The 14,822-nt window shown below is 46.0% G+C and overlaps 1 protein-coding gene across 17 annotated transcripts in view; it reads left to right on the forward strand.

The window, feature by feature from the left end:
* The window catches only part of Agtpbp1 (ATP/GTP binding carboxypeptidase 1), a 268,316-nt gene that overhangs the window by 146,207 nt on the left and 107,287 nt on the right, over window positions 1–14,822 (forward strand). For 16 of the 17 annotated variants that reach the window (XR_008215687.1, XR_008215685.1, XR_008215686.1 and 13 more), the window contains one exon: window positions 9,595–9,723. Coding sequence is in view for 14 of the 17 variants with exons in the window: in XM_052727755.1 (XP_052583715.1) it covers window positions 9,595–9,723 (129 nt within the window). In the remaining 3 variants the exon portion in view is untranslated. Of the gene's footprint in view, window positions 1–8,078; window positions 9,499–9,594; window positions 9,724–14,822 lie in introns of those variants that run through there. The other variant, XM_052727757.1, reaches the window with a different exon arrangement.

Below are 14,822 nucleotides of genomic sequence, written 5' to 3' on the forward strand. Positions count from 1 at the left end.
ATGTACTCATACACCTCCCCCCAGCACACACACACATGCACCATCACAACCATTAGTTTTGATGTTTCTGTCCTTTGTCAGAGTTGTACTTTCTATTGTTTTCAGTTCTATCAAAAATGAAGCTTTTTTTCCTGTTGCTGAAATGACTTGATTTTTCTGTTCCTAGAGGAGACACAGAAACTGCCCTGGGGGTGGAGGATGATAAGATCTGCCTGCTAGCTGCTGCTCTTCAGTTAAGAGCATCCATGCACTCCTCTTCCTCATCACACTCTTGCTGAACCTGGGGAGGCACAGTCTGTTCACCTGAGATGGAAACCAGTGATAGACTGTTGCAGGCTCCATTTGCTGGAGTAATCTTGGTCATCTTTAGTAGGATTCTCCCCCACAGTTTTTTACCAAGGGTGTCTCACTTGTGTCCTTTGTACATAGAGGACCACCAATGAACAAGGCTCTTCTGAGCCCAGGACCCTCGGCAAAGTGAGATAGAGACATGAGGTTGGTAGGAGGAGTTCTAAGGCAGGAGGCTGATCTGAAACTGGTTCTCCAATCACTCAAATTCAGTGGCCATGCATGAGCCAGCCTTTGCATGCCATGAAGCTAATGCTGGAGGTGCCATCTGAGGATACTGTGTAGCACAGAGGACTCCACAGATACACTCCCTGAATCTACCTTGAGTGTCAACATCTGTCAGAGTCAACCGGAAGACTTGCAGATGGGGACACTTCTTGTCCCACACTCTTAGCCCAAGAAAGACACATGAAAGAGCAAGGACTATGTTAGGACCCAAAGAATGGGAGCGACACTGTTCTTCTCTCACCCCCTCATCCTCAAACCAGCATCTGGAGGATCACTGCCCTGAAGAAGGAGGACTCAGAGCTGTACCCCTCCCTATACATGTTCATGGATACTCAAGCCAAGACTAGAGGAGGGAAGATGAGGAGTAAGTTGGACTGGAGTTCAATCTGTCACACAAGCACAAAGTATCATCAAAAGAAGGAAAGGGGAGATTTGATCCAATAGGATTGAAAAACATTATACAAAAACTGTCTCATGCTCCCACCCCTGGGCCAAACACTGCTCAGGTAGATGGGCATAGGAATTATGGGTTATAGTGCTGGTGGGTTCTGGAGAAAGGGTGAAGCTCCATAGAGTCAGATGCAGTGCGGGTACATGGGTCAATATAGAATAACATAAGGAAGGAAGGTTAGCTCCTAGCTTATGTCAGGATGCAGAGAGATGAGGATGCTCAACACCCTTCCAACCATGGGCTCCTCCTCCTCTGAACCTTGGGACAAGTGAGTGGCCCATGGGTGATCTTCAGCTATGCTGCCTCCTATTGGGTGCCCTAGGACTTGCCTGGACACTAGAACTGAATGCCAGGCTGGGGTCTCTGTTACCTTTCACAGAGTAAGAGCATGTTTGTCTACTGCCCACCACTTATTGCTGCCCCCAGGCCTGGCAATGCTCAGAGAAAGCTGAAATAACTGGGTCTGACCAAGGACAGGGAAGAGTAGAATGTGACTGCTATCATACAGTTATGCCTCGAACCCTTGGGTTTGCTGCTTCTATTCTAAGTAGAGAGCCCATTGCTGCTCCCATTTGGTCTTGATATCTTTCCTGTAGACACATGCTATATATGGATTTTTGAAACTAGAAAGGAGCCCTAACGGGTGACATTGAGACTTAGTCATAGGACTTTGTATCCATCTGTGTTAGTTAATTTGGTGTTGCTACAACATAATGCTTGAGTCTGGGTTCTTTATACAACAAAGAGGTTTAGTTGATTCATGATTCTGGTGGCTAGAAGGTCCAAACAGTGTGGCACAGGTATTAGGGTCCATAAGAGATTGCCCTGGCTGTGGCACAGTATGGTAGAAGAGTATGAGGAAAGGGCTGCACACAGGCACATGTGTGAGTGATGTGTGAAGACACTGGGAAGGGCTGGCTTACTTTTATAACAACTAGATTGTAGCTAGTTTCCTGCCTGGCCCATGGTCAGCACAAATCTCTCTCACCTGCCAGTCCCACAGCTGCTCAGACCCAACCAAGTAAACACACAGAGACTTATATTATAAACTGTTCAGCCATTAGCTCAGGCCTACCATTGTCTAGCTCTTACTCTTATACTCAGCCCATTTCTGTTAAGCTATATGTTGCCACATGTTCCGTGACTTTACCTGCTGCCTCTACATGATGCTCCCTGGACGGCAGGCTGGTGTCTCCTCCTCTCCGCCTTCCTGTTCTCTCAATTCTCCTCTCTGCTACTCCCGCCTATACTTCCTGCCTGGCTACTGGCCAATCAATGTTTTATTTATCTATCATTCATCTACAGCACTAGATCTCACAGGAGTTAATCCATTTCTGGGAAACTGACGTCATCAATGGTCATCAGTGAGAATGGAGTCCTGTGACCTACTCTCTCTTTAGGCTGTCCTCTAGAAGGTTCTATTTGCCATCCCTACTATATTGGAGACCAGCATCACAGGGCAAAGAACACAGATACCATGTGATGTGCTTCTGGGAGATTTGGCTTCACAGGAGATTTTTGCTTCTCTCATAGGAAGTGATACCAAGAGGCAAGACTTCATTCTTGCTTCAGGCTGGAGCAGGCCTACTCACCTCCCTTACAAAATGGAGAGAATTCACCCATGCTGCTTCCTTGAGCAGGAAGTTCTGAGTCTCCTAGCTAGAAAGGCTAGGTGGCAGCTTACTGATCAGCCTGGGCAGGAGGCAGAAAAGTGGCTTTGTGTTGAGCTAGAATGTTTGTACTATGCCCGAGCCCTCTGTGTGTGTGTGTGTGTGTGTGTGTGTGTGTGTGTGTGTGTGTGTGTGTGTGTCTGCCTCTGTGTGCCCCCACCAGCACCCCACGTCAACCTATTGCATTGTGTCTCTTGTCACAAAGCACCTCTCCAAAGCACTAAACACACACAATCCATAGCGTTTGAGGAAGATAACAGTTCAAAGGGTTTGTGGGGCTATTCCAGAAGTCTGGAAGGAAAATGATGGTACATGCTGAGAGAAATGTCCAGACACACCAGCATGCACAACCAAGAACTTCTCATCTCTGTATCTCTGAGTTGATATCATGCAGAAAAGGTGAGTTTTAGGGGTCTCATTCCAAGGATCTCTGTAGCTAAAACTGCCTGGAGCAGCTTTCTGCCCTATGGCTTGTCAAACAGACATGAGACTCTTGTGTATGAGGAGCCTGCGTCAGCAAGGATGTGCAGAAATGGGGAAGGTACCTTACACTGAAGAGACAAAAAGAAGGATCATAGAAGGCTGTGCATCTTAGATGAATTACTGAACCTCTCTGATTGTCCATTGCCTCATCTGTAACACTGATCAGTTATGGTGCTGAGTGGGGCTGAAATTGACACCTACATTGGAGGACTGTGGTGTGGACAAGATCGTAAATGAAAGCTGTACAAGTGTACCACCTGTGCTAGGAGCCAGGCAATACTAACTCCCTTCCTAATTTGTTTTTGCTCTGTGGCTGGACTTAATTGTTCCCCATTTTTAACTGGGGAACAAATGTGACAAGGGTCTGCAGGGTGAAGCTGACCTGCTGTGAAGGAAACATAGAGGAGACGGTTAAGGCAGTGTGTGGAAGGACAGTATGGTCCCCTTGTGGTTGTTCCTTTATTCGTCTCTCTTTAGAAAACTATGACAGTGTCTGTGTGCCAGGCCTGGGGACACAGGCCTGTCCCAGCTACTCAGGAAATTAATCATGGGTTCAAGCTTTGCCTGAGCTATGGGGAACCTAGCAATACTCTGTCACAAAAAAATAGGGGGCTGAGTTCAAATCTCCAACACTCATGTGAAATGCCAGGCATGGTTGTCTGTGGCAGGGGCCTAGCACTAGGGCTTGGGGACAGGGGAATTACCAGAGCTGCCTGGTCAGCCAGCCAAGCTGCAAAGGCAAGCTTCTGATTCAGCAAGAGGCTCTGTCTCAAGGTCATAAGGCAGAGAGTGCTAGGGGTGATACCAGGTCACAGGGAGGGAGGGAGGGCAAGAAAGCCCTCTCTGGAACCTTTACACAATGGTGCTGATCACACTCAGGGAGGCAGAGCCTCTGTGACTTAGTCCCATCTTAAAGGCCACATGTCTTGATTCCCGCTGCAGTGGGGTTAAGTTTCAACATGAATTTTGGAAGGGATAGTGTCAGTGAAGACCATAGCACCCTGGGGTCCATGGGAAGTCCATGGTAAGTGTCTTAGTTAGGGTTTACTATTGCTGTGAAGAGGCACCAGGACCATGGCAACTCTTATAAAGGAAACATTTAATTGAGGAGGCTCGCTTACACTTTCAGAGGTTCAGCCTACTATGATTATGAAGGGGAGCATGGCAGCATGCAGGCTGACGTGCTGCTGGAGCTGAGAGTGCTGTATTGTGCAGGCAACAGGAAGTCAACTAACTGTCATACTGAGCAATGCTTGAGAAAAAGACCTCAGAGCCCATCCCACAGTGACACACTTCCTCCAACAAGGCCACACCTCCTAATAGTGCCACTCCCTGTGGGGGCCATTTTCTTTCAAATCATCACAGTAAGGGAACCACTGCAGGTGCCCTGGGGGGCTCTGAGGAAGTCTATGGTAAGGGAACTCTGGTAGGCACTCCCATCTTCAATAGCAGCCTGCCTTCCCTTCCAGACAGAGCCTGGCTTGCTGGTGAGGTGCTTGTGGACCAACTAAACACTGGTCATGCAGAGAGGTGTATCATGTGGCTGCTGTAGCCCTAGAGACACAAGCGAGTCTCACTGAGAGACTCACTTATTACCCTGTGCGCACTTCTCTTCAGTAGGCTTTTGGGGAGGGTAGTCAGCTGTGTGTCTCCCACGACTCCTCTGACACTCAAGTGCTGAGGTGTGGGATCTGACCACACTTTATGAAAGCCATCACTGCAGCAGTTGTCCTAGGAAGTGGGTAGGGAATCACGTGTGGGGGTGATCTCCTTTTCCGGTCAACAAAGACCTATGGATGTCCTAGGCTAGGGGTGAACCTGACTCACTGGAGTCATGACTAGATGCACAGGGGGAATTGGATGCCGCTATTCATTGTCACCATCGAAATAAACAGGGCATGCATATTCTTCAGGAGTGGCATTGACATGACCAGATGAGGGGGTACTTGCAGGCAGATCTCCTGGGTTTCCTGTGGCTGCTGGCTGATGTCTGGTTCCCATCGCTGCCTGCCAGTCCTGCCTGCCTCAATTCTGTGACTTGGGCAGAGGGAGGGGCTCTAACACCAGGCATGTTTTATCCATTATATCTTGGTTGTTATGATACAGTTTATTTTTCTTCATAAGAAGCAAACTATGTGTCCCCAAATACTGGCAGTGCAGAACATTCCATTTGTTTGTGGAGAGACAGACCTGACGGCACAATTTCAATCAAAGGCTTCCGTGTCTGAGCGAGAGGTCAAAGCAGCCTGTGCTTTAGTTTCCAGGAAGCCTAGGGCTGTACACTTGGTTAACTCCTCAGTTCCTAGAAAGTGGCCTTGTGGGTATGTCCCATTAATCCTGGTTCCCCAAGAAACGGAAACATAACTCCAATTGTCCCCCTGTCACCTGGCAACAGCTGCCTTTGTCGATTTGTGCTGGGGAAAGGTTGTGTCTTTTCAGGCACCATGTGGAAATGGCCTTTTAAGTTTTCTACTTATAAAAGCAATAAACAATTGCAAAGTACTCCTAGGGACTGTGGCAATAGCTCAGTCAGTAAAGTGTGTGTCACGTGAAGATGAGGACCTGAGTTTGATCCCCAGCACCCACATAGAAATGTTTACATACATAGTGATGTGTCTTATAGTCCCAGTGCTGGGGAGCCAGAGGTGGACAGTTTCCCTGAGGCTCAAGTGTAGCCAGCCTAGACTAACTGCTGAGTTCCAGGTTCAGAGAGACCAAAAGAGATTTAAAAAACAAACAAACAAGGAGCATGGCACCTTAGGAGGAGTGACACCCAAGGGTGTATTCTGGCCTCCACATGTAAACACATGTGTACATATATGCCAAGGAGTGACACCCAGGGTGTATTCTGGCCTCCACATGTATACACATGTATACATATATGCCAAGGAGTGACACCCAGGGTGTATTCTGGCCTCCACATGTATATACATGTATACATATATGCCAAGGAGTGACACCCAGGGTGTATTCTGGCCTCCACATGTATACACATGTATACAAATTTGCCAAGGAGTATCACCCAACAGTATATTCTGGTCTCCACATGTATACACATGTATACATATATGCACTCCCCCCCCAAATATACTAGGGTGATGGCTCAGTCAGAAAAGTGCTGGCAGAGGTCCTGAGTATGACCCCAAAGACCCATGAGGGAAAGCTGGACTCAGTGGCACACACTTTTAACCGCAGTGTTGGGAGGGCAGAAACAGGAAGGTCTCTGGAGTTTACTGACCAGCCAGCCTAGTTGGGTAAGTTTCAGGCCAGTGGGAGACACCTTTCAGAAACAAGATGAACAATACTTGTGGGTGACTTCTGGCCTCCACTTGCATGTGTACACACACACACACACACACACACACACACACACACACACACACACACATACACACACACACATACCACCGCCACCACCATCACAACTAACCCCAACTCCCAAACACTAAACACATAGGAAACAAACCAAAAGGTTCTACCCCGGACACAGTATCTCCCTGAAGCTATCCGTGCCTTACCTGATTTTTTTTCTTTAACTGAGCATCTCTCCAAGGTGACTCATCTTTTAAAACAGACATGTAAAATAGACATTGTGGACAAGTGCTCCTGTAGTGCGCTGATTTAGAATCCTTTGCGTCTATGCCAAGGGTAGAATAGTTAAATCATGCAGTACTTGTACATTTTGTCTTTTGAGAATATCAGTGCTGATTTCCATGCACTGGCAGAATCATTTTGCACTCCCCCCAGCAGTATCTGGGGTTCCTCCTTGTCCAAGTCCGTACAACATTCACTGTATTTTTCATTTCACTTCTTTCTTTTCTTTATTTCTCCTTTTTCTGTAAAAGCCACTGTGACTGGGTGAGATATAGCCTCAAAGCAGTTTTAATTTGCACTGTCCTGATGGTTTAGGATGTTGAACATTTTTACAAATATTTACTGTCCATCAGTATTTCTTCCTTGACTCTTCAGTTCATTAGTCCTCTTATTAATTGGGTGATTTGGGGAGGGGTTACTTAAATTTTGAATTTCTTTTTAGAGCCTAAATATTAATTTCTTGTCAGATATATAGTTGGCACAATTTCTTCCTCATCTGCAGGCTAGTTAACTTTCTACTGGTGTAATAAACACTATGACAAAGCAACCCGAAAAGGAAAAGGGATAATTTTACCTTATAGCTTACAGTCCATCACGGAGGGAAATCAGGCCAGTTGGGAGCTCTAGGAAAGAACCTGGTGGTAGGAACTGAAGCAGAGACCACAGAGAAATCCTGCTCATTGGCTTGCTTAGCCTACTTTCTTATAGAACCCAGGACCACCTGCCCAGGAGTGGCACCACCCATGGTGGACTGGGCCCTTCCACACAATTATTAATCAAGACAGTGCCTCACAGACTTGCCTGTAGGCCAGTCTGATGGAGGCATTTTCTCAGTTGAGGTTCCCTGTTCCCAGATGACTCTGGCTTGTGTCGAGTTGATAAAAACAATCAACACACTATCTTTACTCTGTTTGTTGTTCCTTTGTTCTGTAGAGTTTTTAATTCAATGCAATCCCACTTGTCTGTTCTTGGGTTTGTTCCCTGTGCTGCTAGAGTCCTTCCCAGAAAGCTCTTGCCTGCATCTGTTTGAAGGGCATCCCCTGTGTTCCCCTCTGGAAGTTTCGTTGATGGGGATTACATTGAACCTGTAGGTCATTTTCATAAACCGTTTTCCCAGTCTGTCTTCCAATGCCTCTGACTCCCTGGTTAGACTGATTCTTAGTCTTTTAAAAACCGCTTTAATGGGGTTACTTCCCTGGCTTCTGCACTGTAAGTTCCTTATAGTTTGAAAAGCTACTTTATGTTGATTTTTGTATTCTGCTACTTTTATAAAAGACAGACTCTTCACTCTTCTGTCAATGCAGAGCCCTAAAAGTGACAAGGAAGTTGGCAAGATCAGGAGATGACTCAGAAATGTGAAAAGCCAGAAGAGTAGAGGTGGGACTCTCCACGAACTGTTGTGGAGACAGATCATGGTGATAAAACAGGGGACGCGAGTGTGTGTGTACAGATGACAGGTGGGTAATGTTGTCAGGTGACCATGAGTGACAAAATAAAGAGAAAGGGCAGCAAATATACTTGTTTGGAGAGAATGCACATGGTCAGGGGAGACAGAGGCGGGAATGGCTTGTGGTTGAGCTGCAGATCTGAGCTGAACCCTTAGGAATGGTGGCTGGAGAAAAAAAATCACAGGATGGACACCCAGGGAGGCCGTGTGCCGAAGTGGCTGCAACCCCACCTTCAGGTTCCCACAACCCTCCACTTCCTTGTCTCAGTCTCCATCTTGACCTCTTCCCCATGTGACTGTGTGCTGCATGTTTGAGTCTGCTGGGAGCACTTGAGTCTGCTGGGAGACCCTGCAAAAGAGAGAGGGGGTGTCAGACATGGAAAGGAGTTGATCAAGGAGGAAGGAAATTGTATCCAGGGCTCTGGGCTCTCCTGTCTCACCTCCATCTAGCCCGTGGAGAAGTAAAGAAAAAGCTTCATCAGTCAGGACTCAATGTGCAGAGATATGTGTGCCTTGCAGATAGGTCAAAGCAGGTGGGATTTGTGGATCTCATACATGTAAGTCAGGCGATGTTGCACTGTGGTTCCCTTTCCTGCTTTCTAAGGCTGAGGGACAGAGTCACACACAAAAGGGTTTTGAGACAGGGCAGGCACTGGTGAGAACTGGAGGGACAAGTCAAGCAGGGTGCTGCTCTTTGCTCTGTGAATTAAGAGGCCAGTGGGACTAGAGTATGTTGGCAGCAAAGACGATGCTGAAGGATACTGTGTGACCATACACAGAGCTGCTGTGAGGTGGGGTAGGGCAGGCCCACCCTGGGATCTAAGGGCAAAGGGGAGCACAGAGAGTGTTCTATCAGCAGGCAGTGAGAGCTCTGGGTGGGAGACTAGCACCAGATAAAAGGCACTGGGGGTGTGAAAGGATGTGGAGAGGTCAGAAACCTGAGAAGAACAAATAGGGCGAAGTGAGACATTTGTGTGATTCCACAGCAGAGAAACAAAAGCCAGTCCAGTGCCTCGGGATGGAGTGTGGGGCTGGTTGAAACCAGTGCCTGGTGACTTTCCTGCATCTTGGAGGGAGGGATCCTTGGCAGCTGAACAGTGAAAGGCGTGTTTCTAATTATCACATTGGACCTTTGATCTGCTCTAAGTATTCATTTCCTCTGTAAACACAAACTTGACTCATTGGCCCTGGGCTTGAGTAGCTGCTCTGTTTGGAGGTGGTTGGCAGTAGGCCACCAGTGCTTCCCAAATGACACACAAGTGCCCAGGATTCCACACAGCATACAAACACAGGGCTTCTACTATTTGCTACAGACAGACAGAATTGCTAGCTGAGGTTGCCATGCTGCTCTGAGTCTCTGTCTTTTCTTTCAGGAAGCTCTGGAAAGAGATGGAAGAGATCACGACAAACACTCTCAAGAAAAACCTGGCACACACAAGTGGGAGTACCTGCAGGTGGTTAAGAGTGGAGATGTCACCATTAAAAACCCCCAAAGCTTCCGGGTCAGTCTTGCAGGATTTATGAACTCAGCCCACACCTGAAACTTGTGCATCTAAAATGTAAAACCTCCAGCAATTAAGAGATAAAGGGTACAGTCCGATGATCTGAGAAGGATTTTGGATATATTTTTTTGTGAATTCTACTTTTTAAAGTAATTTAAAATTTTTGGTGTTAGGATAGAGGGCTTCACATGTGCCTAGTATGTGCTCTTATCATTGATGAGCAGCCGTAGGCCAGGCCTGTGAATTTGAGAATTAAAAGTATCTTATTCAGTTATATTTTTACACAGCATATAATTCACCCACTTCAAGTGCACAATCCAATGATTTTTTTTAAAAAAGGCTTATTTACTTTTTTATTTTATGTTAATAGATGTTTGACTGCATATATGTATGTGTATCACATTTGTACAGTGCACATGGAAGCCAGAAGAGGGCATTAGATCCCTTGGAACCAGAGTTAGAGATGGTTGTAATCCATCATGTAGGTGCTGGGGATTGAACCCAAGTTCTCTGGAAGAGCAGTCAGTGTCTTAACTCCTTAGCTGATTCTCTAGCCCCTCAATGAGTTTTTGAAAAGTAAATATACAACTTGTACAAACATGGTTAGTTCTGGACCATTTTTGTCACTCTTCTGTGTCTCACACGTACTTACTGTTAAGTCTGTCCCTGTTTCCTACACTCCAGTGACCATTGCTCTACCCTGTCCCTGTAGATTTACCTTTTCTGAACATTGATACAAATGGGACCACATAACATTTTCCTGTTTTGCTTAGCAAAACATTTTAGAGGTCCACCCGCATGTCATATGATTCTTCTCTTGTTGAATGATGTTCCTTTGGGTGGGTAGATGGATAGACCACATCATAAATGCAGACTTGCTGGTTGATGGAGATTCAAGGCAGCTCAGTGAGATCTTTGTGTAGGGAAAGACTTAACATCTCAAATAAAAAGATTTGTCTTGATTCTCAGTTATCCAAAATGTTCTATCAGCTCAAGAAAAGGGTTTTGTGTGCTGAGTAGTTTGTGCCATAGGTGAGTTCAAAAGGAAGAAGACAGAGCCTTAGTCTCCAGAGAAACTCACTGGAGGCCTGGGTAGAGTATGGCCATGAGCCCTAAATAGAGTATGGCTATGACCCCTGAGTAGAGTGTGGCCATGATTCCTGGGTAGAGTATGGCCATGATTCCTGGGTAGAGTATGGCCATGAGCCCTGGGTAGAGTGTGGCTATGACCCCTGAGTAGAGTATGGCCATGATTCCTGGGTAGAGTATGGCCATGAGCCCTGGGTAGAGTGTGGCTATGACCCCTGAGTAGAGTATGGCCATGATTCCTGGGTAGAGTATGGCCATGATTCCTGGGTAGAGTATGGCCATGAGTCCTGGGTAGAATATGACTAGCAAGATGGTATTGACTGGCAGGTACCTCTCGAATGTCAGGTGCTGGACTCCAGTCAGTCTAGATCTGTGTCAACCAGTTTTCTTTGTAAGCACACCACTGTAAAGGGAGGTGGGAGGACTTATTGGCTTACATAATGAGATGCCTGAAGGTTAGGGTTAGATTCAAGATAACATCACCTGTTTTGGGTTTCTTCATAGATTATTAGTGTTATTTCATAGATTTGACATGGTGGTATGTGACCAGAAGTGCCAGTTTTTGAGTTCAAGTTTATTAGAGAAATGCCCAGTTCTTGTAGCTCCAGAGAAAGTGTTGTCTGGATGCAGTTAGGGAATAGAACAGCAATGGGAAGGATTGCATTACAAATAAATCAAACTGAAGGTTGGATTCTGGTTTCTGGGAAGCTGCAAGCTTTGTTCTTCAGTGATTAAACTGGTTCCAAATTTTAGGCTCCTTAACCATTTTCTCAAACTGTACATCTTCTAAAGTAGACAGATAGAATCTAGTCCAAATCCCTGTTGCTGTAGCTGGGAAAACCAAGGTTAAGAGCTCAAATGAGTCTGCAGGTTAAAGGAAGTGCTTGGGGCAGACTCACCCTGGCATTTAAATCTTCCTGTCCAGCCATTTTCTTATGCAAATCAGGCACATATGCATTTGATCGATAGGTGTAAATTCAGCTCAATACATGGGACTTACTTTGGATGGAGGTAAGAAAGCATGGATGTAGACTATCCTGAAAATTTTATATTTCAATAGAACATAACCAGGTGCACATCCAACTCATGGCAATGTCTGTTTCTTCTCACTGCTGCCTTGAGAATGGAGTAAAATGAGAGGTATTTACATGGTATAAAAATGGGTAAATGAAGTGAATTAGGATAACAGGGAGAAACCCAGCTCTATTCCGAAAGGGGCACGTGAGAGATGACTCTCATGTTGGTGGTGGGAATGCTGTTTCCCTCATCTGTTCAAACCCCATTCATCCCATGCGAGTCACAATATCAAGCACTTGTGAGGTTAGAATTATATTCCACTTTGAGAAAATAGAGACACAGACAATTAAAATGATGCTTTTGACATTACAAAGTGATCAGGCAACATATTGATTCTTAAAACTCATCCTATTGAGAGCTCAATGGTCTGGAGTATACAAAATTTGTCTTTAAGAAAAAGGCTCTAAGTGTGACACCTGGAATAGAAGCCTACCTAAGCATTTCTGGAGCTCAGGGGAAGATCTGCTTCTCTCCCTTGAAGATGGGTGAGTGTAGAAATGCTCCTTTTGAGGAGTCACCCGGCAGGTAGTTCATTATGGGGAAGGAATGCACTGGACCACACCCAAGTGATCATAGGACAAGGATGCCAACTTAATCTGGTGAGGTAGGATCTGAGAGAAAGAGGATGTTGCAGGATGTACTTGAATATCATGCTGAGTGGGGATCCAGCATTTGGGCCAGCCAAGATTGTTGCTGTGTGGCTGATGGGAGGCTGTGGGCTGTGGACCCAAAGGCAGGCCTTGTTGAGCTGGCTGGGGTGACATTTACCTTCCAATAGCAACCTAGTCCTCTGTGTAAGCAAGTCCATCTGAGCTCTCTGATGTCTTACCCTGTTTTTACCTCTCTGGGTTTTCCTTGGATATTATTCCAACCTTAGCTCTTGGTTGATTCAAGAGAAGGGGTTGTTGCTCTTTTGAGGGCCCACCACCAAGCTCCCAAATAAATCACACACAGAGGCTTATACTTAATTATAAATGCCCAGCCTTAGCTTGGCTTGTTTCTAGCCAGCTTTTCTTAACTTAAAATTATCCCTATCTATCTTTTGCCTCTGGGCTTTTATCTTTCTCTATTCCTATATACCTTTCTTTCTTTTTTTCTTTTTCTTTTCCTTTTTTTTTTTTTTTTTTTTTTTTTTTTTGGTTTTTTGAGACAGAGTTTCTCTGTGTAGCTTTGTGCCTTTCCTGGAACTTACTCTGTAGTCCAGGCTGGCCTCGAACTCACAGAGATCCACCTGCCTCTGCCTCCCAAGTGCTGGGAGTAAAGTCGTGTGCCACCACTGCCCGGCTTTACCTTTCTTTCTTACTCTGGGGCTTGCTGTGTAGCTGGGTGACTGGCCCCTGGAATCCTCCTCCTTCTTCCTTTTCCTCCCAGATTTCTCCTCCCATTTATTCTCTCTGCCTGCCAGCCCCGCCTATCCTTTCTCCTGCTTTGCTATTGGCTATTCAGTTCCTTATTAGAGCATCAGGTGTTTTATAGGCAAAGTATCACAGTTTCACAGAGGTAAACAAATGCAAAATAAACAAAAGTAACACACCTTAAAATAATATTCCCCAACATTGGGTCTCAATTATCTCAACAGGAAAGGGTTGAGGCAGAGGCTGGGGTGGCCTGGAGGGTCCAGGAGGAACCCAGTCTCTTTATCTCACTAAGAAGAAAAGATTTACTTTTATTTTTGTGTGTGTATGAGTGTTTTGCTGGCATGTATGTCTGTGCACCTCATGTGTGCCTGCTGCACATGGAGGCCAGAAGAGTGTGTCAGATCCTCTGGCACTGGAGTTATAGATGGTTGTAGGCCACATGTAGGTGCTGGGATTTAAACCTGGGTCCTCTGTAGGAGCCACAAGTGCTCTTAACCACTGAGCCATCTCTCCAGCTTGCTGTCGGATGTCCTGTATGCTGTAAATATATGTTGCTATGATTGATTGATAAATAAAATGCTGATTGGCCAGTAGCCAGGCAGGAAGGATAGAGTAGGAGGGACAAGAAGGAGGAGAATGTGGGGAGGTGGAAGGTGGTGGCAGAGAGACGCTGCCACCCACTGCCATGAAAAGTGAGATGTAAGGTACCAATAAGCCAGGAGCCACGTGGCAATTTATAGACTAACAGATATGGGCTAATTTGAGATATAGGAACTAGATAACAAGAAGCCTGAGCCATTAGGCCAAACAGTTTAAATAATATAAGCGTCTGTGTGTTTATTTCATAACTGGGCTGCAGGACTGCTGGGACTTGGTGGGAGCTGGAAACTCTCCAGCTATACCAACTCTTCCAGTCTTCTTGATGTATATTTGACAGTGATGATGGGGACCTCTTAGGGGATCTCTGGAGCCTTCTTGTCCCTCCTGTGAGATCCTGTGGGACTTGCCAGCTGACGCTTCTCCTTGGCTGTGGATCTCTAGATGGGGCAATTGTGTGCACACTTTGTGTATTTGCAGCAGACTTGGGGGAAATTTTGTGAAGGTCACATAACTGACATTTAAGGTTGTGTAGCCAGACGATCTCTATAGCATATGACTCAACTCTGCTGCTGCTGTGTGCAAGCAGCCACAGACAACAGGTTCGGAGTGAGTGTGTTTGTGTTCTGGTCATACTGGACTCAAACAGGGGTAGGCCAGATTCAGTCCCCTGGGTTGTAGTTTGATGACCTCGGACTAGAAGGTCGCACAGCTATAGTTGGCACAGGATTGCACTGCTAGATGGAAGAGGGGTGTCAGGACTCCTGGAGACCCCACTGCAGAATGTGTTCAGCCAAGAGTATTGGCCTGGTAGATTGAGAATCTAGTTCCTAAGTATCATATTTTAGAGCTATGGAAATAAATATGAGCCTGGACAGTGTAAATGATGATGTTGCTTGTCCAGCTTTCTCTACAGCCTGCCAACTGGGTAAGTGATCAAAGGCTGCTAAACACTTTAGGGACATACTTTGTTGGTAG

Source organism: Peromyscus californicus, unplaced genomic scaffold, assembly GCF_007827085.1.
Source record: "Peromyscus californicus insignis strain IS unplaced genomic scaffold, ASM782708v3 Scaffold_8__1_contigs__length_139910024, whole genome shotgun sequence".
In the NCBI taxonomy this organism is placed as follows: Eukaryota; Metazoa; Chordata; class Mammalia; order Rodentia; family Cricetidae; genus Peromyscus; species Peromyscus californicus.